The following is a 24,373-nucleotide window of genomic DNA, read 5'->3' as shown; positions in this document are numbered from 1 at the left end:
GTTACATGCAAATGGAAGTGTTTGAGATTCAGTGCGACTTAAATTTGAAGGCAAAAGTCATTGAAGTGGGTGTGCCTGAATTTTACGAATATTTAGCGGCAAGGTTTGAAAATACTCGAAAATTCGCATATGAAATTATTTCCATGTTTGGAAGTACTTATCAGTGAGAGCAATAATTTTCTGTTATGAATGGAAATAAAACTCCTGTCCGAAACCGTATTATTTGCCCGCACGTTCGGTCAATTTTGAAAGTAGTCTCGGTCAATAAAATTTCTCCCGAAATAAAAAAGATAGAAGCAGAGAAGAGATGTCAAGTATCAGGACGTAAACAATAATTTAACTTTATATATGTTTATTACAATTCAAAATAAAAATATTTGTTTTCTATGAACATTGATTTTTCTTTGTTTTTTTTTTGCGACCCGCCTAAAGTTAAGCATTGTTTATTTGGCCCAAGTTAGCTTTTGAGTTTGACACCCCTGCTCTAGAGGGAAAAACTGCGTATCATTTTTTAGTTGATATAGCCATATTTGTTTAACTTTAAAAATACTCAGTAATAAATCAAGCGTTTGTTTTGAAATCTCTGGAGTAATTCCAGTTACACTAAGAGCGCAAATGTACCAGAAATTTTAATTATACTAACAATGCCTCCATTATTATTAATATGTAAAAAACATTTAATTCATTTTTAAATGAAAAAATATCATAGTTTATTGAATATCATTAGTTTTAGTGATATTTTCATTACTTTGATTAATGCATTTATTTCTATCACTTAAGATGTTTTTTTTAAAAATTTTTAATGCTAAATATTAGTGATTTTTTAAAAATACACGCAGTTGATATGTTGAAAATATTTTTTGTTAAAATACGCAGAAAATTAGTTTGAAAAAATCAAGTTTAAAAAAAAGGAGAAATCAGCTGCCAGCACAAACAATTTTATTAGAAGTACACACACGCGCACTTTCCATTTTTATTGTTTTATAGACATAGTAAAATTTATTTTTTATAAGCCATATTAATATATTTATAAAAGTTGCATCACTTTTTAAAAAAAGTCTATCTTCGTAAAAAAAAAACATTTTGATATTTTTGTGTACCCTCTAGACAAAAGTAAATAAATTAGAAAGTAAACAATAGTAAACAATCAAAAAACAGATTTTGATTGCATTTTTATCTCTAGGTAATATATTAAGTAAAAAACATTTTCGTTTTTTACAAAACCGATAATTCTCGCTTAGGGAAATATATATTTTTTGTGTGGATTATATTCACAGAAACTGTCAAACTTTAAGCCAGGAATACTATAGCGCCTGCATTATTTCCCAGACATGTCTGCCCGTATCCTAGCACTGTCTCATTATTAGCGACACATAACTTTTAGTTTTAGTTTCTGATCTTTTGGAAAGAAATACGTCTTCATATTTTAAGAGTTATTAATTTTGAGATATTTTGGAACAGAAATTTCAGAAAACTTTAGTAAATTTAAATTGGATTTTTTTGGGGAGGATTTACTAAACTTTTCTTATTTATTCAGTATATAGAGCAAGAGTTTTTATAAATAAAATATAATTTTTCGGTTACGATAGCTTTATATAGCTGGCAAATAGGGAAGAGTTTTGTTTAGTTTTTGTTTTTATTTAGGCTATTATATGAATTGGAAATTTGGATAGCGAATTTTGGTAAACTTTAGTGTTCAAAAATTTTAAACGCAACTATATTATTAAATTTTTAAAAATAGTGAATATTCTATATGCAATTGTCACATGCATGTATTAGTATTTTTATTCCCTACGCTGAACATGAAAAGCATGGTCAAAGTTTAAGGAATATTGTAAAAGTTATCACGTTTCTTGCTCTATGGGAACATCAAAAAGCTAGGTAATTTTTAACGAAGAGTTGTGATAATGATTTTGAAAAATTAACAGTAAAATATTTTTTTATAATATGCTGTAAAATTTGGTATTGTGGTAAAATTCGATAATTTTATCTTGATATCTTGAAAATTGCCATAAGAACAACTTATTCAGTTAAACTTATTTTTAATTTTTGAGCCGTAAATTGTCTTACATTCTGTAGAACTTAATCTTTTTTGTATATTGTATCATTACACGTTTTGGATTTATATGAAACTGCAATTGCGATAGCTGTAGGCTTATGGTGTATATTTTATTACAGTTATTAATTAGAATGAAGTTCATTATTTATAATTTATCAATTTCAGTTTGCTAAATTATATTGATTTAATAATGATTTGATTTAATAAATGATTTATGCATTAGAAACTACGAAAAATACCGTGATGTAAAATACCGAAAAATACTGTACCGTCATGTAGGGTAAAAATAAAGGCTTTATTGTGAAACTTACTGAATTCCTATTTTTCATATGAAGTAAAAAAAACAATCATAATTACCAGTTGTTGTTTATTATTACCGTTAGAAATGAAACTTTTAAAACACACTGTGATACAATGGCATCACAAACCAGTGCGGAAATAAGAATGGCTAAAAAATCATTTTTCTTTAAATTTCGATTACATTATAAATCATATTACATACTTATACTAATATTGTCACTTATTTAACTTTTAAATAAAAGTGAAGAATCGCTTCATAGTATTTTTATCAAAAGTATTTTCACCAAATTATTCAGGCAACAATTAAAAACAAACACCATGCGAGATGATAAGGGGCTTTTTTTAAAGGTAAAGGTTTATAATTAAGGATAAAAAAATTAAAGCTTGTTTCGAACGCGGGAGTTTTTAATATTCAGATATTTCGCAAGGATAAATGAACATTAATTTCAAGTGTCTTCAGTAAAAGTAATGTTAAATTTTTAAACAATTTTTTAGTTCTTGGACTAAAATTGCCAATTGAAGCATGCTGTCAAAATTTCAGGATTGTAGCACAAATGATTCCGGAGTTATCAAAACGACTACCAAACAATTAAAGACACTATTACTGCACCTATTCTCTATATTCCTAAAGTAACATTTTATTGCCTAACTTTATATTTCTTTTTCTTTTAATTCTCTTTGACTTTATTTAGGTTCATAGAAACACGTTTTAACAGTAAACAAAGGAGACACGTGGTTTCTAACGGCTTTCAAAATACTAATGCAGTAACGTCCTCAAAAAGGTCATGAAAACTACTCGGGTTTATTTCACTTTTACTGATATAGCATACAAAGCAAGGATCATAAATTATTAGAGAACGCTCAATAGATTCTTTGTTTTTGATTAAAATAAGCCCTATGCGTGTAAATGTAAGTCTACACTGAGAAAAAAATATTTTGTATGACTACCCGAATCTGGTAAAACTTAAAGTGTTTGTGATTCCACGGAAACTTTAAAAAGCTTGGTAATTTTTATTGAAGAACTTCAGTAATGAATTTGGTAAAATTAACAATAAAATATGGTTTTTCAATGCATGATAAAAATTGGTAATGGTGATAAAGTTTGGTAATTTTAATGATTCCCTAGAGGGTGGCATAAAAACTATTTATTCGGTAAAATATGCAGAGAAAAATATTTATGCAAGATATAAATGTATTTTTCGTTTTATTATGAAACCCTTTCTTTATACTGAAAAAAAATCATAAATCACAAATAAATCTGTATCAAAAAACTTCACGCTATCATGCACTAAACTGAAAAGCTTAAAATTTATTATTTACTTTTACAGATATTTATAAACAATTTTTATTACTTTTTATTTGACAGTATTGCTATTTTTAGTTGAAAAACAACTAAAAAATACAAAGGAAGTATAAAGTTGTATAGTGTGTAAAATAGAAGTGTTTTACTACTGAAAGAAAAAAAAAGCGAAAGATTCTGTACTCGTTGTGTTGCACAATATTCTATTTTGTTTTAGACTATTTACTACACCCAGCATATAACATACTTTTTTCAAGACGTATATTTCTCATAAAAACATATAAAAATATGAAAGATACCTGAAAAAAGCCTTTCAAAAAGCAACGAAAACTACCTACAGTTAATTTAACTAGTGAGATAGTAATCATTGATATTTTTACAATAACTTATTAGTAATTCTGCACCAAACCATAATATTTAATCTTTTTTATTAGTTATCAATAGTAATTTAAATTTTTTAACAAATGTGAGTTATATTATTAAGAGTTAATAATGGTTATTAAGGAAAAAAGAAGAAAATTGTTTTACTCAATAGAAAGTAATCGAGCAAATAGCTGTATAATTATTTCATGGTATATTATTCTCTTCTAGCTATGTAAATTATTCTCTGTATACAACGCAACTAACACTATTTTTAGAATGTATATTATTCTCTTTAGAGACTTATAAAATTGAAAAAGAAGCCTGAAAAGAAATTGAAAAAGATGCCGAACAATAAACATTTTTATAAGACTAAAATCTTCAGCTTTTCAATGTTCAATTTCATTTTTTTATAAAATTAAACTTACTATTAATTACTTATTAGTAATCAAAATCAATTTCAATTTCATATAAAAATGTAAGTTACATTATATAAATTAAGAATGGTTATGAAAAAAAAATGAAAGTTTCATTTCTCAATAGAAAATAATAAAGCAAATAGCAAAATAATTCTTTCATCGCATAATCTTCTTTTCTAGCATTGCAAATTATTCTCCATCTTACGCTATTTTTAGAATGTATATTATTCTCTTTAGAAACCCATAAAATTGCAAAAGAAGCCTGAAAAGGAATCGAAAAAGATGCAGAACAATGAAGAATCTACCTGCAACAAAATGCAATATAGAACTAGATTTTCTTTTATTTTTAGGCGAAGCAACATGTTTTTCCTTTGAAAAGCGCGGAAAAGAGATTATTTGAAGATGTTTCTCGTTGTGACTTATTTTATTACTTTTGTTTTATTTATTTCGCCGACTTTCTACTCTCCAACTTTATGTATTTTCTGAATCCCCAAGTTGCATCTTGATTTCCCCGAAATACTTTCCCTCTTTCCTCTATTTCATTTTTGATTTTCTTTTCCTGTCATAAGCCTTTTGGGAACTGCCGGGCACGAACATGCAAGAAAAAAAAAGGGAAAAAAGAAAAAAATATCTCGCCAAGTTGCGAAACATATAAAAATGAGTCCTGTGGTAAACAAGTCCCGGAAAACTGACTCTGACGAACCAATTTGTAGTGAATCGCTCTTGTGTATTCTCTCTCAAAATTAAGAATGTTATGAAAACAAAACAAGAAAATAAATATGATTTGCTGACTACAACGACAGTAACGACGATATTTATTGGTTCCCTTTCATTTATAAAGCTAAGTTCAGAAAAGACGAAAAGAACAAAGTTATATTGCAATTGCTACAAAGGCAATTTTAAAGGTTTGTTCAGAGAAGCTACCTTATTCGACAGTTTTGTGTACTTTAGGTTAGTAATAATTCGAATCAAATCCAATAATCTTCCAAAACGTGCCTTCTCTGTAAGATCAATAGAAATTGTCCTTACGCAAGAAACGTTATTGTATGAAGGATGCTCTCTGGGTTTATTATTATTGTTTTATTTTTTATGAACGGGAATTTTTAGTTAGTTTGATACGTTACTTCAGCAATAAAAGTAAAGGATTCTTTTCTTTTTTCCTAATAACAGAACAAAGGAAACTTTTCTGTCATATTTTACATTTTCGAAATGAGGAATAAAAATTTGATCTGTACTTTAAATGTTTTGCTAAATCATGAAAAAGAAAATGGTTAAACTTCCAATTTGAAAAAAAAAACTGTAGATAGAGAAGAAATGATTATTTTAAATATTGCATTGTTGAATAACAATATTATTATTCAAAGTTGCTGCAATCGGTATTTTGTATTCGATAAAGATGAAGTCGTCGACACAGTGCTAGATAACCATCATTTTCATTGGCATGACACCTCGGAATGGGCCTTGGCCTTCTTTAGAACATTTATCCATGCAGTTCTCTCTTTGTCGACAAATCTTCTCAATTCAATACATTTTTACACGAAATTGAAAAACACAACTGTATTTTTTAAGGTGACTTCTTGAGAACTGGGTGCAAAATAAATTCTGAACTGTCCGAGTGGGAAAAAAAACATAATCCCACTTAATTTTTTTAAAAATTGATTCAGAGTGAGAAAATTAAAAATTTTATCGTGGCGTCGTTAGTTACTTTATAACTAACACATTTGAGGTACTACATATTAAAATTTGGGATAAAAATTGATGAAACTTTTACTTGTTTATTTATCAAGAAATAAACTCTATTTAACAATACATATACAGTAGTGTAATTTAGTGATTGGATTTTTGTTCGTTTGGGATTTTTTCGTTTACTTTCTTTTTAATTTTTACGAGCGTTGCTTATTGAATTTGCAGACAATTTTAAATTTTGAATCAGTAAATAAAATAATTTTCAAGCATGCTTGTTTAATTTTTTTAAATTCATATATCAAGGTTTTTAATATAGGTTTTAAAATGAATTTTTTTCAAATAATAAAATTTTGCTCCGTCTATTTCGTTGGATAACTAACACATTTGAGGTACTACATATTAAAATTTGGGATAAAAATTGATGAAACTTTTACTTGTTTATTTGTCAAGAAATAAACTCTAATTAACAATACACATACAGTAGTGTAATTTAGTGATTGGATTTTTGTTTCAAGTCAGCTTGTGTGTGTATTATTCTTATGCATTTGTCTTGTATTTATACTTCTGTATTTGCTTTATGTATTTCATATTTTATATTGTATTCTCTTCCTGGACTTTGGAGAAACCTTTGGGGTACAGAGAGAGCAATTTAGACATTTGTCGTGCTCTCTCAATAGAAAAGGTTTTGCTTTTATGACTTCCGGAGCTGGTACCCCCCCCCCGAAGACGTCAGATTCGGTTGTCATATTTATTCATTTTTTCATTTTTCATTGTTTCTATAATTAACAATTTGATTCAAAAGATTGTCAGTTGCTATTTTATGGTCTCCCATTTTGATATTTTTTTCGTTTAATTTCCTTTTAATTTTTACGAGCGTTGCTTATTGAATTTGCAGATAATTTTAAATTTTGAATCAATAAATAAAATAATTTTCAAGCATGTTTGTTTAATTTTTTTAAATTCATATATCAAGGTTTTTAATATAGGTTTGAAATTGAATTTTTTTCAAATGATAAATTTTGCTCCGTCTATTTCGTTGGATAATTAAGCATATTTTCATCAAATGTAATTAGTTTGATTTTTGCTTGAATGGAAAAAAGCATTGAAGTTCTACAAATGTTGGAGCCTCAAACATTTATCCAAATACTGTTACTTTTATCCGTTGCTAACGAGGAAAAAAGAACTACGAAAAACCTGTGTTACATCGCCACTTCTTTATCTAACTCTTAAGTGTCCTTCTTTGGGCCATTGCGTGTAACATAGTACTTTCATTTCTTAAAATGATTTCTTTTGAGCTTATAAATACAATTTAGACTTTGATGTTGACAATGGAAAGAAAGCCTTATTTCTAAGGTTGCGATAGAATATTATGCATGTAAATAATGTATTTTATGGTGAAGCTCCTTTTGTTTTGATAAGCTTTACTTATTTTAAAAGGACGTTACTAATCAGTTTTAGCAATATAAAATTTATATTTGAATAAAAAAAAAGACTTATTTCATAATTATCTAGATCATATTCAAAAAAAAAAAAAAAAAAANAAAAAAAAAAAAAAAAAAAGAAGGAACTTTTAATCTTTGTTGCACGTCATTACACACCGTAAAACATTCTGGATCAAATTACGGTATACATCATCCGTACAATTCCTTTTACCGTAGAATATTATACTGCAATTTTTGCAGAAATATTTATTTCACAAGAGTTACTGAGTGATTTTATGGTAAGTATCGTAAAAATTATGGTATATCAGATTTTTTTCCCCATCATGTTCCGGCAAAAATGGATTTTGCGGTAAATACATTGCTTAAGACAATCAAAGGATGTTGAATTTGTGGGTTGATTTTGCACCAGGAGAATTGTTTGAATGATTGATATATTATCGACAGACATAGTAGGCAATATGAGATAGAAATGACATTTGCTTGGCAAAAAAATGCGTTTCATTGAGCATTTGGGAACAAAAGGGAAAATAACACAATTTAGGCAAATTAGAATAAAAAAAAGATTTTTCCTTAAAGAAAATCATTTTTAGTAGGGGGTATGGTTTTCCCGTACGGCCAGCAACGTTGAATACCTATGAGGCATCGAGTCAATGAGGCTATTAATGAAGGGTTGGGGTATTCTGTCCCATTCCTCCAGAAGAGCTCTTTCCAGTTCTTAGAGATTTTGTGGGGGTGGTAGGTGTCCAGCAATTTGTCTGCCTAGAATGTACAAGGAAATGCTAGATTGAGTTCATGTTCGGAAAACAGGATGTCCAATCCATTCGTTTGATTCCTTTCTCCGAAAAGAAATCATTCACCAGGTTAACACGATGTGGCCTGCAATTGTCAGCCATTTACAAGATGTCATCTCCAATTGCTGCAGCGTAAGGAGTTACAGTAGGTCTCATCCCTGTTTCGGTGACCCACCAGAGCTCCATTTTGAATGATATGGTGATCGGTGATCCCATCAATGAAAATGCCAACATAGACCATCACTTCCCACTACCAAATCTTACACTTTCGTACACGAACGCAGGATTGCTTCTAGTTCTACGTTCTTCCCAAATGAAAGTACACCTTTTATCAGGATGCACAGAAAAACGGGATTCGTCAGAGAAAAGAATATTCATTTTCCCGGCAGTTTACATGCTCTGCTGCCTCCTCCCTGACGGCGCGACGGTGGCTTGCTGTTAACGTGACATACACCATTGGTCGGCGAGCATACAGACTTACAGCGTTAAGGCTGTTTCGTACAGTTTGTGTTGAAACTGTGGTGCCATAAGCTGAGGGAAGGTGTTGTTGAGGAAGAGTGGTATTCATATTTCGGTGTCTCCGAGTCATTAGCGTTAAATAACGGTCTTCATTGGGCGCTGTTGCACGTCTACGTCCTTGCCCTGATCTTCGGCCTGCATTCCCAGTCTCCAAAAAAAAAAAAAAAAAAAAAAAAAAANCAGTCTCCAAAAAAAAAAATGGTTCCGGATCCTGGAAATCACACTTTGTGAAACTCCAATGGCTTCTGCTACTTTGCCTTGTATCCCCCCCCTCTAACCGACCAACAATTCTCCAAGTTTCTGATTCGGTTAAATGACTTTGTTGAGACATCGAAACAACGCGCTTACTGAATGTCGATCATTCTTTTCCGATTTGTCTTACATTAAATTGAAAGCCAATTCAAATCCCCTGCCGCTGAACTGTCGTCTTCGACGTCAAACTCAAAATTTGCATACTGCGAAGTTAGAAATTAAGAAAAAATTGCATGTGCGAGTATTTTCTTCCATTTTATGCAAAAAATATTTTGCTTATTCCGTTATTTTATACAAGACGTACAATATCCCTTAATTGTTTTGAGCAGTGTAGTACCGGCTCTCTGAACGCCGGAAATTTATACCGAAATTTGATGTGGAACTTTTTACCGTGTAAATCAAATGCAACGAAAATATGGTTCATTTAAAAATCCTTTAAATAGTGTGGCAAATATACTCAGCTTTATAGTTTAAGTTATCGATGTTAGGGTTCCACATTAAAACCATATCCCTGAAAGTGTATGTACTGGAAAAGGTCAAAGTAGTCGTATATAATAATTTTAATACATTTATATACGTATTTAATTGCAACGAGCTTTTTAAATACACCATTGCTGGAAAATTAAAATTTTTGTGCTCAGGTAGGGTTTTGTAGGACTTTTATGCTGTAGGACTTCATGCACAGTGCTCAAAATAGAAAACGGACCAACCTAAATAACTTTTGACCTAATGATGGGATATTCACGTTCTAGGACTCACTCTTAATAGTTAATAGGACAAACGAGTTTTGGAACTATGTGCAAAATGTTTTTAATTCGCTTCCAAATTTATCGAGATATGGTGAAATACGCAAAAAATAAAATTAACATACTGGAGTCCAAAATTTGGATCGCTCTCCTGACCAAATTATAGGGACCATATTTCCCAGATTGCGGCTATCCCCAATATTTTGGGGGTCAGGAATCCAAATCCATCTAAAAAAAGGAATGCTTATTCAGAAAAAGTGCGTTTTTGTGTCTGATTTTGTAACTTAAAATGTCATGGGCAGTAAGTAATTAGCATATTTGAGGTCAATCCCTCGAACCATTAAGATTGAGTCCTAGAAAGTGAAAAATCTGATTATTAGATCAGAAGTTATCCAGGTTTTCCGTTTTCATTCCTGCACTCTGTACGTAATATCATGGAAAATAATGTAGCTTTCCCTAATTAATTATCTGAAAACTCCTTATTTTTACAACTTTTTCTTTTGTTACTTTAATATATGATGACGTCAATCTCCTTTTTTACTAAAAAGAAAAGCATTACACGATCTTTTTATGGTGGATTTAATAAGTTGTAATTAACATTTTTGCACATTACCATTGTCTGCTTAGGGTATATTTAACAAAAATGTAAATAATGTTTATGGGAATAATTAGTATTGTCTGGTTATGATGTATTTCAAAAGTTGATACTGATATTTATTTAAATACTTCCTATTGTTTACTTATGGAAAAATTAAGAACTTTTAGCAAACATCTATGCAAATGATTTGCTTCGTTTATTTTTGGTGTATTTAAAAAGCTATAATAGATACTTATTTTAATGCTTCATTATTAATCTATGCATTGAAAGAGTTTTTATAAATATTTATACAAATACCTTATACTAACCTGTTAAAATTCGTTGTAAGTGTCTTCTATAAGTTTATTTTAAATAAAGTTCAAAAGTAATTGCAATAAAAATATATAAATAAAGATTACGTGAAAGAGTTAAGAATATTTAAATTACAAATATGGACATAATAAATTCACGGTGTGAGATAAAAATTCCAAATTATATTAAAGTTAAATGTTTTACAAACTTTATCTTCTTTTTCTAATAAAGCATTAATTATTCAACCAATAGTGTATATTAAAGAATATTGAAATAAAATAAATAAAAATAAATGAATTGAAAATAACTAATTCTGCATTAGAGATAACTTCATTATAGAAATTCTGAATTTTAATAAAAAACACAGACAAATAAAAGAAAATTAAACAATATTTAAGTTACGTGCCTGAACGTGATAAATTCGCAAAGAAAAATAATAGAGTCAACAAATGATTTAAATGAGTTTTGTGGAGTAAAAAGATTTCCTAGAAATGCTATCCAATTTCTGAGTGCAGTAAATGAAGCATACGTTTAACAAATGGATTTCTTAACATCAAATAATGCATATACTACTTCAAAGTTATTTTAAATGGTTAGAACAGTTCAATTTTTCTCTTAGTCACGTTTCCAGTAGTTTTAAAACTACAGTAGTTTTTTTTTTCATCTTAGTTTCTGTTTAATAAAAATAACAAATAAATAGAAAAGTAAATGCTGCTTAAGCGTTTTTATTTCTAATGAAGCATTTAATTTTCCGTTAACAAACATCACCTATTAAAAACTATTAATATTATTTAAAAAAATTACTCTTGCTACTTAATTTCTTTCCTTCAAAATATGAAAGATAATTAAAATAACATATAAATATCATATAAGCACAGTGCCCCCCCCAAAAAAAAACGAAAGAAAAGACTAATCACCTAGAATAACTTTCGATTTAATGATCGGATCTTAACGTTCTTGAACTCAAACTTAATGGTACAATGAGGTTGACCTAAAATAGGCTATATAAATAGTGCAGTATATTAGTCTATTAAAAGTTGAAAAATCCGACCAAAACGTACTTTTTCCGAATAAACATAACTTTTTTATGAATAGACTTTTCAATAGATTTTTGACAATCGAAATATAGGAGGTAGCCGCAATCTGGGAAATAAGGTCCCCATAGTGTGATCAGGAAAGCGATCCAAAGTTTGGATCCCGTTAATGTTAATTTTTTTTCTTCGTATTTCATCACATCTCGTAAACTTTTTAAGCCAATTGAAAAATTTTATTAAAAGATAATTAATGCAAAAAATAAACTTTAATATATATTTATTATTTTATTTAACTATAGTCGAAGAATTTTGAATTATACTCATTTACATTTTTAACATAGTTTAAAAGTATGTAATTTTGCATGGCAAAATGCAAAGTTTTAGCAAAATCGGATGAATATTTCGCGAGAAATCGAATTTTAAATGTACGACTTTTAAAAATTCAATCTCTCAGGAATTACTCAACCGATTTCGCTCAACTTTACCCCAGTTATTTCGGTGGTCAGAAAACCAAATCTATTGAAAAACAAATTAATTTTCATTCAGAGAAGGTACATTTTTGTAACGGATTTCACGACTTAAAATATCGTCTGCACCAACTAATTAGCATAATTGAGGTCACCATAATTGAGGTCAACCATTAAGAATGAGTCCTAGAACATGAAGATCCGATCATTAAATCAAAAGTTATTCAGGGTGGACCGCTTCCTTTTTTGCCCCACTCTACAACAATATTAACATTACATGCACGAACGTGGTAAATTAGCTAAGTAAGGTAATAGAGTCAACATATGAGTTAAAAGATAAATGTTTCTCTTGGTGGAGTTTTTGCTTGAAATCCCACCTAATTTCTGAGTCAGTATTAAATGAAGCGTACTTTAAACGAAATAGAGTTTCTAACGTCAAATAATGCACAAACTACTTGCAAAGTTGTTTAAGTGGTTTAAAGAGTTCTATTTCTTCATTAGTCACGATTTCAGTAGTTTTATAGCTAGAAAAGAATGGGGAGTCGTGTAAGGAAATTAAGCGCCGCCATTGTTATTGTTTAATCCTTTTTACGATCACACCTTGCGTTATCCTAATTTATTGCGCAATTACATGTTCCTCTTTAATGAGATTTTCTACCTAGTCTTAAGAAAGAGGGTATTTTATAGAACATAAACCAAGTATAGTACTAGGTCGAGGAAATTTTATTTATTCATGAACTAATATTACATTATTCACTTAGATTTAAATAATAATGGTTTTCTAGAAAATTTAATACTTACTGAAATTCTTTTAATGAATTTAAAATGGCAGTTTTGCACACTGCATGGAGGGTAATAATTTACTTAAATATTTAATTAATTATAGTTTTTAGCGAATGAAGACACGTAATAAATAAGTGTTATTTTAAAACTTGAAGGTATGTAGTATTTCATACTTTGTTCTTTATTCGCACATATTTTAAACATAAAATGTCGTTTTTAAACTGGAATTATACACGGGGAAAGAAAATGGTAAAATTGCCGTACTGTATGGTAATGAAATGTCTGGTAAAACTAATTCCGTTTAATAAAATCAAAATATGTGGTTTTTAAACTATTAATATGGTAGTTTTTTCGTTCGTAGGGTAGCGGTTTATCGGAAATTAAGGATTTCAAAACTATCGTTTTTATTTCCTCACATTTAAACAAAAATGTAAATTTAACCAAAAAAATAGTTTTCATGCAATGTTTTAAAGTATCATGATAAAAATACTAAATTTTATCACATATTGTGAAACCATATTTTATTGTTTATTTTACCAAAGCGCTTCGCAAAAAGTACCGAGCTTTTTGGTGTTCCCAAAGAGCCAGAAATATAGTAAATTTTACCACATGCACTGTAATCTTGACAATAGTTTTTTCTCAGTGCAAAAAAGTTCAGTTTCTAATGAAATATATCTAATTAAAGTGTATTTAATTTAAACATAATTATGGAATGTCTTTTGAAATTTAAATAAATCAAATTTAAAAAGTGACAATAGATAGTTCAATTTATAGATCAACTCATACAATGAGGATGTTAGTACATGAATCACTGATCAATGAATTTGATCAATGATCACCCTGCTAGAACATTATTCAAAGCGTTCGTTATTTTTATATTGTTTTACATTGCAGTCTTAGTATGAATAATTGATGATTCAGATCGAAGTTATTCAAAGTGTTCAGAAGATTTGTTGTCTTTTATTTATTCATTATTTTTTTAATATGAATAATTGAATATTTAGATGAAAAACTACTCAAAGTGTTCAAGATTTTTTATTTTGTTTCATGTGACGTTTTCAGTGTAAATATTTACTAGCATAGTAATTAATCCTAACTATTGATTAGTAAATTGAAATATTTATTGATTAATGAAACTTATCGTCTACTTGGGTAGAAAATGTCTCAATAGTTCGAATGTATTTTGCCGAAACTCTATTTCTAGCTATTTTTTATTAAATTTGCGCTTTGAACTCAGGATTGTTAATTATCGGAAAATAAATGCATACGGAATTTCTGCTATGAAATTTGCTAATTTTTTTCTTCTTTTTTCCTTTAGAGTGAGAAATTTTACTTTCCTACATTTTTTTCCTGTTAGTTTGATTTCTAAATGTAATTATAATAGTCATTTCTGAAAAATTTTGGATTTCTTAGTACTCCATTTTTTATTACCAAAACTCTTTTTAAAAAAATAAAATAAAAATTTGAATTTAAAGCACATTTATTAGACTTATTCTGCTTTTTTCGGGAAAATAATTCGAAACCCGAGTGTTTTAGACATCTTGATTTAGAATACGCATTTTTCACTTCATAAAACTGGGAACTGTATTGGGAAAAATGTTAGTGATTTAGTTGGTATAGGGAACCCGATTTTCTTCTTCAGTAAAAGTTACGTAAGTATAAATACTGCAATGGAATTTTACAGTTTAGGTGAAAATCTACATTTACACTATTTAAATGCGGAATTCTTATTATTTTGAAAATATTTTCCAAATATAAATAAAAAAGCCTGTCTAACTATAGATCTCATATCTTAATTTTTAGTATGCAAAAAATGCAATAAAAAAGAATTTATCTACAAATGATCTAAAGTAAAAACAAAAAAAGCATTCTAAAATGCATGATTCAAAAGCTGCTTAATGTCATAATATCATGCTAAAAAGTAATCTAATAATAACGCTTCTTTATACCATGAAATCCTATTTTACCATGAAACAAAATCTCAGCGTAGTTATGGAGAGAAATTACTCAAATTAAAATTCGTGTCATTGAAAAAGAAAAAAAATATATATAAAGGTTCGGCGAGGAAAAAAGTTTGGTCAAAACCACCAGAATATGGTAACGTTTGCCGTATTTCAGGCTCTAAGGAAACATCGAAAAGCTCGGTAATTTTTAACTGAGCGCTTTGGTAATGATTTTGATAAAATTAGAAATAAATGATGGTTTTATAATGTGTGATAGTATTTGGTAAATGTGATAAAATTTGGTAATTTTATTCATAATACCATATATTTGGCATGGCATAAAAACCATCTATTTTGTTAAATTTGTTTATTGGATTTGTATTTTTTACTAAATGGGTGTTTGTAACAACTATAATATTTAAAATCTATTTTTCTGGTAAAACGTTACCATATTAAAGTAAAAATTACCAAATGAATAAATTAAATACCGAGCATTTTCATTTTTATGACCAGAGTTATGGTTTCTTTTACCAGAAATGTCATTACCATGCAGAGCGGAAATTTTACCAAATTTTTTTCTCTCCTTGTGTATGAAGAAAAAAATTAGCCAAAATATTAATTCACTTAAACTCTTCCAAGTTTATAAAATAACAAATATTGGTTTTATAGTTGAAATGAAAACAAGTTTTATATAGGGGAGAGTTGGATAAAACGGGATAGTCGGACAAAACGGGATACGTCGCCTAGGGACCAGACTATTGCAGCTATCTAGTGGATAACGACAGAAACGTGTTATTCGACCGTGATTATATCATTATCGGTGCGTCCCGCCTCGAGATCACTATTTTATAGAAAGTTGTAGGTCTCAGAACTTTTTTATTCTAATTTTTTGCCATTTTCTACATTTACGTGCGTTGTTTTTTACATTGTACTGCCTACATATATCGGAATAAAATTCCGGTGAATATTAAATTTAATTAACCATTTATTTACCAATATTTTTATGTTCAGTCTATCTAATTTTCTTTTCACATTTAGGCAGCAGCCATGTTTGTTTCAAAAAATTTCGGAGTCGGACAAAACGGGACACTTGTGGGTTGGATAAACCGGGATAGAGTCTTTTATGTCCCGTTTTATCCACCTATTTATTTGTTGGATTATTACATTTTAAAATAGCCATATATTAATGTAGGCCTAGGCTTTTTAAACAACTTACTTATATTAGCTATATATATTTTTTAAAAATTTAGTCTCCTTATATAGTAATGCAAAATTTGCTTATTAACGCTCATTGTTAAGCATTTTATTTTCGACTCTAGGATTTCACATCTTTCTTTAGAACTAATTGTAATGTATTTCTCTGATGAAGACTTGAGATTTTTTATATATAAACTTCGTAATTTTCTGAATTACTCAATTCAATCAACATTCGATTCTAAAAAGAATTCTTCTCTTTGTTTACTGAAGAATTTAAATATTTGATTATTAAAGAGTCTTTCGGGGATGTTGCGACATCAATGGAGTGAATTAGAAATAAAATTAAATTAGAAATGGAGGAAAAGGAAAGGATTATTAAACTACAAAAAAGAACCAAGAGAATTGAAGAAAAGGCTGCTAAGAAACCTCTCTTAAGAGCACAAAGCACATCTCGACAATGAAAATTGCGGAAATAAGCCTTCATGTTTGAAAACTCGCAGTCTTTAAAAACAAATGTAGCATCATATTTTTTGTGTACTTATTTATAAAAGAACAATCTATATAAAAGTGTTTGAACAGTAAAATCCCATGAATATAATTTATAGAAATTTTTTCTCTGACAGTTAATTATGCTTTTCACTTAGTATTATGCAAAAAATTAAACATTGTAAACCCTATCCCGTTTTATCCAACCCAGGTATGCTAAAACGGGATATGTAAGAGTTTGGAAATTAATTTTTTTTTCTATTTCACAGTCATTAAAATTAGTTTAAAATATGTNTACGTTTTTTTCCTGTTAATTTGATTTCTAAATTTAATTATAATGATAATTTCTGAAAAATTTTGGGTTTTTTAGTACTCCACTTTTTATTACCAAAACTCTTTTAAAAAAAATAAAATAAAAATTTGAATTTAAAGCACATGTATTAGACTTATTCTGCTTTTTTCGGGAAAATAATTCGAAACCCGAGTGTTTTAGACATCTTGATTTAGAATACGCATTTTTCACTTCATAAAACTGGGAACTGTATTGGGAAAAATGTTAGTGATTTAGTTGGTATAGGGAACTCGATTTTCTTCTTCAGTAAAAGTTACGTAAATATAAATACTGCAATGGAATTTTACAGTTTAGGTGAAAATCTACATTTACACATTTCCAATGCAGAATTCTTATTATCTTGAAAATATTTTCCAAATATAAATAAGTAAAAGCCTGTCTAACCATATATCTCGTATCTTAATTTTCAGTATGAAAAAAATGCTATAGAAAAGATTTATTAATGAAATTGATCTAAAGTAAAAACAAAAAAATGTCTGTTAAAATGCTTGATTCAAAGGCTGCTTAATGTCAAAATATCATGCCAAAAAGTCATCTAACAATAACTCTTCTTTATACCATGAAATCCTTTTACCATGAAACAAAATCTCTGCATAGTTATGGAGAGCAATTACTCAAATTAAAATTCATATCATTGAAAAAGAAAGAAATATATAAAAAGGTACGGTGAGGAAAAAAGTATGGCCAAAACTACCAGAATATGGTAACATTTGGGGTGTTTCTGGCTCTAAGGAAACATTGAAAAGCTCGGTAATTTTTAACGAAACGTTTTGGTAATGATTTTGATGAAATTAGCAATAAATAATGGCTTTATAATGTGTGATAGTATTTGGTAAATGTGGTAAAATTTGGTAATTTTATTCATAATACCTTAGAGCATGGCATAAAAACCATCTATTTCGTTAAATTTGTTCATTTTCTTTGTAGTTTTTACTAAATGGGTGGTTCTAACAACTATAATTTTTAAAATCTATTTTTCTGGTAAAACGTTACCATATGAACATAAAAATTACTAACTGAATAGGTTAAAAACCAAACATTTTCGTTTTTATGACCATACTCATGTTTTTTTTTTTTACCGGAAACGTCATTACCATGCAGTGTGGAAATTTTACCAATTTTTTTTTTCTCCATGTGTATCAAGTAAACGCAGCCAAGTCTTAATTAACGTAAAACTCTTTCAAGTTTATAATATAACAAATATCAGTTTTATAGTTAAAATGAAAACAAGTTTAATATACTACAATAAAAATCAACTTTAGTTCAAAGAAATGAAGTAGAGTTCTTTATTATTGTGATATCTTTAAAATTTTTTCTTCTCAGCTATTAAAGCCAGCTTCAGTTAAGGTGGCTTATCGAACGCTCCGTCGTAATATGAAATTATGCTTTTTTGCGAATAATATGCTATTTTTCATAACTGCTGTGAGTTTGCAACTGTTACTCATAACTGCTAGGTTAACTGTTAGGTCAAACTGTTATCCAAGCTGTTAGGACAAGTCTATCTAAAGCCAGCGCTGCTCTACGCTTATTTTGATAATAGCGCAAAATGTCAATAAGGAGTAAAGTCTCAGCTTTATGAAAATGAAAAGCTTTCGTGATCCAATTGTTTAATATTTAAAAACTTGTCCTCCACGAAGGCAAATTTTTCCCAATACTTGATCTAAGAGTTCCCTTGTCTCTAGATTGGGTTCAAAATTACAAGGCTACGTATTTGAACATAAGTAGTCGTAAACCCAAAAATTGGGTCAGCTGTTCAACGGCGGTTATAAATTAAAATATTTAGAAACTTACTCCAATGCTGCATTACCTGGTCTCATAAAAATTTGCCAAAACTGAGAATAAAGCAGTGGTTTTGTTGATTTTCATCTAGTTGAAAAAATGTCACCAAATTGCCGATTTTAAAAAAAAGTTTAATAACTTTTAAAATATTTAAGTTAATTTTCTGTTCAAAAGTCCAGACAAGTCTTCATGGAGATATTATATATGTAGTTTAAAATCATCGAATTGCCTCAAGTGTAAAGCACTTAAACTAAGTCTTTTTTACTAGCCATAATTTTCAAAAATTATTTTTCTGGTAAAACGTTACCAAATGAACAGAAAAATTACCAAATGAATGGTTTAAATACTGAACATTTTAGTTTGTATAACCAGAGTTATGGTTTCTTCGCTTCGGTAGAGTTTCGAAAATCACCGTTAAAGAATTGATTTTCATGTAAGAATACATTTCAAATTTGGTAAGAAGAATATAAGGGTTTAATTAAGCAGAAAATTTCAAAAAATACTTCGCTTCAGTTAACGCTCTGTTGCCTGAAGCATGTAAATAAAACACTTTCGCAAATGCTTAAAACAAATCCAATGTATGTGTGTGTCACAACTGAATAATAAAAGTTATAACACTTTTACAAATGCCAATTAACGTAAGTATACCCTAAGTAATTAAATTTCAATACAGGGATAATGATTCGTCTTGGTTGATTGGTTTTGATTAATCTACGAAAATGTAACCTATTTTATGTCATTTTTTTATTATTTTTTTCAAAACAACTGATTTTGCTTAATATAAATTATTTTTTAAAAATCCTACTTGCAAAGAAAACTGCATTCAAATAATCTAAAAAAAATCAAAATTAAATTTGGATGATGTGGATAATTTAGAAAAATAAGTTACAAACATTGTATCATAACGCTATTTTTTTAATTTTTGTATTTGCTACAGGGTGCGTAGCCAAATTATTCAACAAAAAATAAGCACCTTTTAAGCACTTTTCAAGCACTCAAAAAATATTTTTAAGCACTATCATTTTTAAAAAATATCATAATTTGGCAGGGTTGAAAAGTTTTTGACAATTGACGGTTTTATCTTGTTTTAACCGTCATATCAAAAAAAAAGAAACCTTCTTTGCATTGTTTTTGACAATTGTCAAAAATTATGAAATTTTGAATCACGTGAAACAAATGACGTTTTCATACGTTACGAACTGACAATGCGCCAAAATAGATTGGGGTTGAATTAATTGTGAAAACGTTGAATAGAACAATGTGAACTGTGTCTTTTTGCATAATTCGAAGCGAGAATCAACATAGTAAAGGAAAAATCTCATTTTGAGAAAGGAAAAATTAAGCACTTTTCAAAAACACCCAACGAAAAAAAGCACCTTGATGGGCTTTTAAAAAACGAAACTCAAAAATAAGCACTCTTTTAAGCACATTTTAAAAGCGCTACGCACCCTGTGCTATATAATAAAATGAGGATAAAAATCTGCACAACAAAATTAAAAAAAATGTATTAGGCTGCTAAAAAAATTCTGCAACACTTATAAATTTTCCTTTTGTATAGTTGTTTTTTGGTGTTTTTGGTTTAAACTTTCTTCAATAAGCTTTATATGACTTTGTATAAAACTGAACTTCGGGTTTTGATTCGTTATTACTGTAAACGAGACCTTTCTGCAAGGGATGCTGCAAGGGCGCTGCAGAATTTTTTTAAAAACCTAATATTAAACAATGTTTATCACTATAGTTGAAATCCTCCTTTATTGCTACTCTGTTGTTCGTCCTTAAATGTATGTTGCCTGAAAACTTTCTTGAATTAACGTAAGATAATACCTCTTGTTATATATTGAGATATGAATCAAAACATATCATTAAGGAAATTATGAAGATTGAGAGCATATGTCTCACTTTTACTACTGATTAACAACTTTTAATTTTCGATTATAGCTGATAATTTTATATACCACAAACGAAACGCGCTGACCCTAGAGCTGGCATGAAATGCTCCAACAGGCGGATCATGGTTTAAAGTTCGGCCCACTCAGCTTATCATGTGAAGTCATCGTGATTCTTAGCTCTATAGAACGCAAATTCATTCTGGTTTTATCAAAAACACTATGAAAAATTCCGGATCTAATAACGTTATAGAGTACCGGCACTGTAGTTACATCATCCGTAAAATCCATTTTATCGTAGAATTCCTGTTTACCTTAAAACTTTGAATTGCAAATGTTCAATCATATTTCATTTAATTAGAGTGATTCAGTGATTTTACGGTGATTATAACTCTAAAAATTATTGCATATCAGATATTTTTGCTCCGTGAAATGTTTTGGTAAAGATGGATTTACAGTAAGAAATACCGGCCACTCTGATTGCAGGTATTTTTTCCGTAATTTGATCCGGAACTTTAAGCAAGGAGAGATTTCTCCTGAAATTGAATGTCTAGTTTTTTGGGGTATAAAGAGACACGCTTATAGCGAATAAAAAACATGCATCAAGCTTTTCCAAGTGACAAAACTTATTAAAAAATGTCACAACACGATTTAGGTTAAATTAATTTATTGCAGTGTTCATTGGTAAAATTTTATTTGTGATTAAAATACACGAAGTCTTATTAGAAAGCCAAATTTAATATTAAAAAAGTGATTAGCGTAAAATACATTTTTTTCCTCTCCCTCCGTTTTTAAAGCTAGTTTTACATAAAGAGCAACTTTTCAACTGAAAGCATATTTCAAAATCGGTCAGAAAAACTCAAGCTCTTTAATTAAGCAACATCTTCAACAAAAAAAAACGCGTCACTTCAATTAACGCTTCCCAGTTTTGAAACATTTTAGTCAAACACTTTCCACAAATCTTGAGAGAGGAGAAACTAAGACGCTAGTAAGAGTCTCGCACAATTTCTTGAATTATGATAAGACGAGCTGCAAGTGAAAGATTGTTAATGGAGCAGAGCCTGTTCGAGAGTGTTCCTTCCAATTTGTTTAGGGCGAAGGTTCTCGAATTTTAGCCCCTTAATAGCCTTAAGGTGATATATTTTGCCTCCTGTCACAAGAGACAGGCTAATCGGTGGAAAAATTATGGCACGCTCTTCAGGCATACTTTTGAAGGAACAAGAATACAGGAATTTTTCTTTTTGAGGGTAGTAGGGTCAGGGTAATTATTTTTCCTTGAGTAATTGCCTAGGTGTTATAAAATTCTTTTGCTGTTTTGGGGAAGAATTTAGAATTATTTAAGTGACATCTTCTAAATTGCTTCATTTACTTCGCGTTATGGATTATCGCATTCATTAGTTGGTTGTGTTTTTGAAGCTTATTCTCATATTGAGTGAAATAAATCATTTTTAGCTAAAGTAGATGTTTAGAAAAATATGTCACCCGGAAAAAATGTATTTAGCAAAATATCCATTAAGACGTGAGGTGTCTCAGAACTAATTATTCAAATGAGCGGAAAATGTTCGCTGAGGAGAAAACGCTTTCAATGGAAAATGGTGAAAATAATATTATTAAATACGCAATATGTACTCTAGAATTCAAATTTTAAACACTTTAGAATAATCATTTATGAAGTGTTTTATAGGATGCATAAGAATTCATTAAATATTTTATTTTATAACAGTCGTTGAACAACCGACTCAATTTTCAGTTTACGACAGCTAAACTTTAACTCTGTAGCCTTGTTTTTTAGAACCCAATCGAGAAGACAAGGGAACTCCAGGAACAAGTATTGTGAGAAATTTTCCTTCGTGGAGGACTCCTTGATAGAACTAACCCACATCTGCGTTACATGGAAAGGAAAACTAGGAAAACCTCCCATGGTTAGCCCGGTGGCAAGGGGAATCTAACCCATTATGATCCGTTTACCAATTAGGATACTTTGCATCAGCATTGTATACCGGTGCGAGTCATGTGCGGAATTTGTATCGATTAGCTATCGCTGGGATTAGAACTCGGTTCCCCACATTGGGAGGCAAACAATCTATCCCCTCAACTTAAAAGTGATAGTTTAGGATTTTATTTTATACCTGGCTATATACAGTCGACCCAATTCTGAGTTTATTTGTCTACCAATGCTGTAATTTTGAAACTAATCTAGAAGACAAGAGAGTTTCTGGATCAAGCATTAGGACAAACTAGCTTTCGTGAAAGTCTTTTTGATAGAACTAACCATCATTTACGTTACATGAAAAGAAAACCACGAATTCCTCTCATGGTTTGCCCGACAGTACAGGGATTCAAACCCTTAATTCGCATAATAGTCCTTAATTCGCATGGTTAACCTGATAACCCTTCTATGTAATTTTATCTTCATTTACTTGAATAATAAGCATAGATATATCTTCATCTAAAGATACTGTAAAAACTTGTATAAATTTGTAAACTTCTAGAATATTGCATAGCAGTTCATAAATAATAGCTAATTATTTTACTAATTAGAATATTTTCACTTAAAAGCCTCGTTGAAAGAATATTGTTTTTCGCTGAATAAAAAAAGGAATATTACCATTCCAAATACATTTTATAAAATTAATTATGGCTTATAACAATTTAATTAAGTCATTTATCGATACCTGTACAAAAAGATAAAAATCTTGCATCAGAATTTCCGCATGTTTAATTTTCTCATCATAAATGGTTTTTAAAATATTAGTTGAATTTTTAAAATACGACTGTTTTGAAATTTGATTTTTCTCAGGACCGATTTCACTAAGACTTCGTATTTTGCCACGTAAAATTATGTTCCTAAAATGATGTAAGAAATTGTATACCTTACATTTTAAAATATTTTATAAAATCTCATAAAATAATAAATATTTATTAAGAGTTATTTTTTGCATGGAATTATCTTTGGTTAAATTAATTAATGAATTATAATTGTGTGTCAATCACATCCCCTCTGCCTTAATGGCTGAAAACAACAACAATGAATGGTTTATATAGAAATTTCCGAAAAAAGCAATTACATTGCACTTTAACCCTACTAACGGGACTCATTTGTCCCAATAACAGTTGATCACTACAGGTGGGACATATGTATCCCCCCATTAAGTACGGCTGGGACATATATGTCCCAGCCTCTAAATTGATAACCGCTTGTCAAAAAAATCCCAAGTACTAAATTTGCCTTATTTGTGACCTATTTTGTCCTTTTGAATAATTTTTTTTTAAAATTCGTAGTCAAAGGGTTAAAATTGAAAAAAAGAAATTAATTTGAATAACTTACATCGACTCTGACACCTTTGAGAGGCAAGAATTGCCCAGGTGGCCAATCGTTGGGTACATATCTGTAGAATTCGACATCGTCTTTGTACCATTTCACTGAGTATAATTTGTCTTCATCTAACCTATAACTACAAATCAGCTCAACAGATTCACCTTGTGTAGTGGGACTTGGTACATCCATCATGAGCATTCGGATTACACCGAAAATCAAATGAGCTGCAAGGAAGAAAAAACGGAACATGTAAAAACAATTTTTCGTGAAATTTCTTAAAATGAAACTTAAGTCAAAATAAAAAAGTTCATTTCAGTAATAGCAAAGATTTTCAAAAGTCGCTTTTCAATCGTGTTAAATTTTA

General features: G+C 29.4%; 1 protein-coding gene across 1 annotated transcript in view; it reads right to left on the bottom strand.

Moving 5' to 3' along the window:
* LOC107449976 (cell adhesion molecule 2) overlaps window positions 1-24,373 on the bottom strand; it is a 114,482-nt gene that overhangs the window by 16,562 nt on the left and 73,547 nt on the right. Inside the window, exon 2 of the mRNA XM_016065671.3 lies at window positions 24,019-24,233. Within this exon, the coding sequence (XP_015921157.1) occupies window positions 24,019-24,233 (215 nt within the window). The remainder of the gene's footprint in view (window positions 1-24,018; window positions 24,234-24,373) is intronic.

This window comes from Parasteatoda tepidariorum, chromosome 5, assembly GCF_043381705.1.
Source record: "Parasteatoda tepidariorum isolate YZ-2023 chromosome 5, CAS_Ptep_4.0, whole genome shotgun sequence".
NCBI lineage: Eukaryota > Metazoa > Arthropoda > Arachnida > Araneae > Theridiidae > Parasteatoda > Parasteatoda tepidariorum.
Note: the sequence above shows the minus strand (reverse complement) of the source record. Positions and strands in the feature narration are given on the sequence as shown.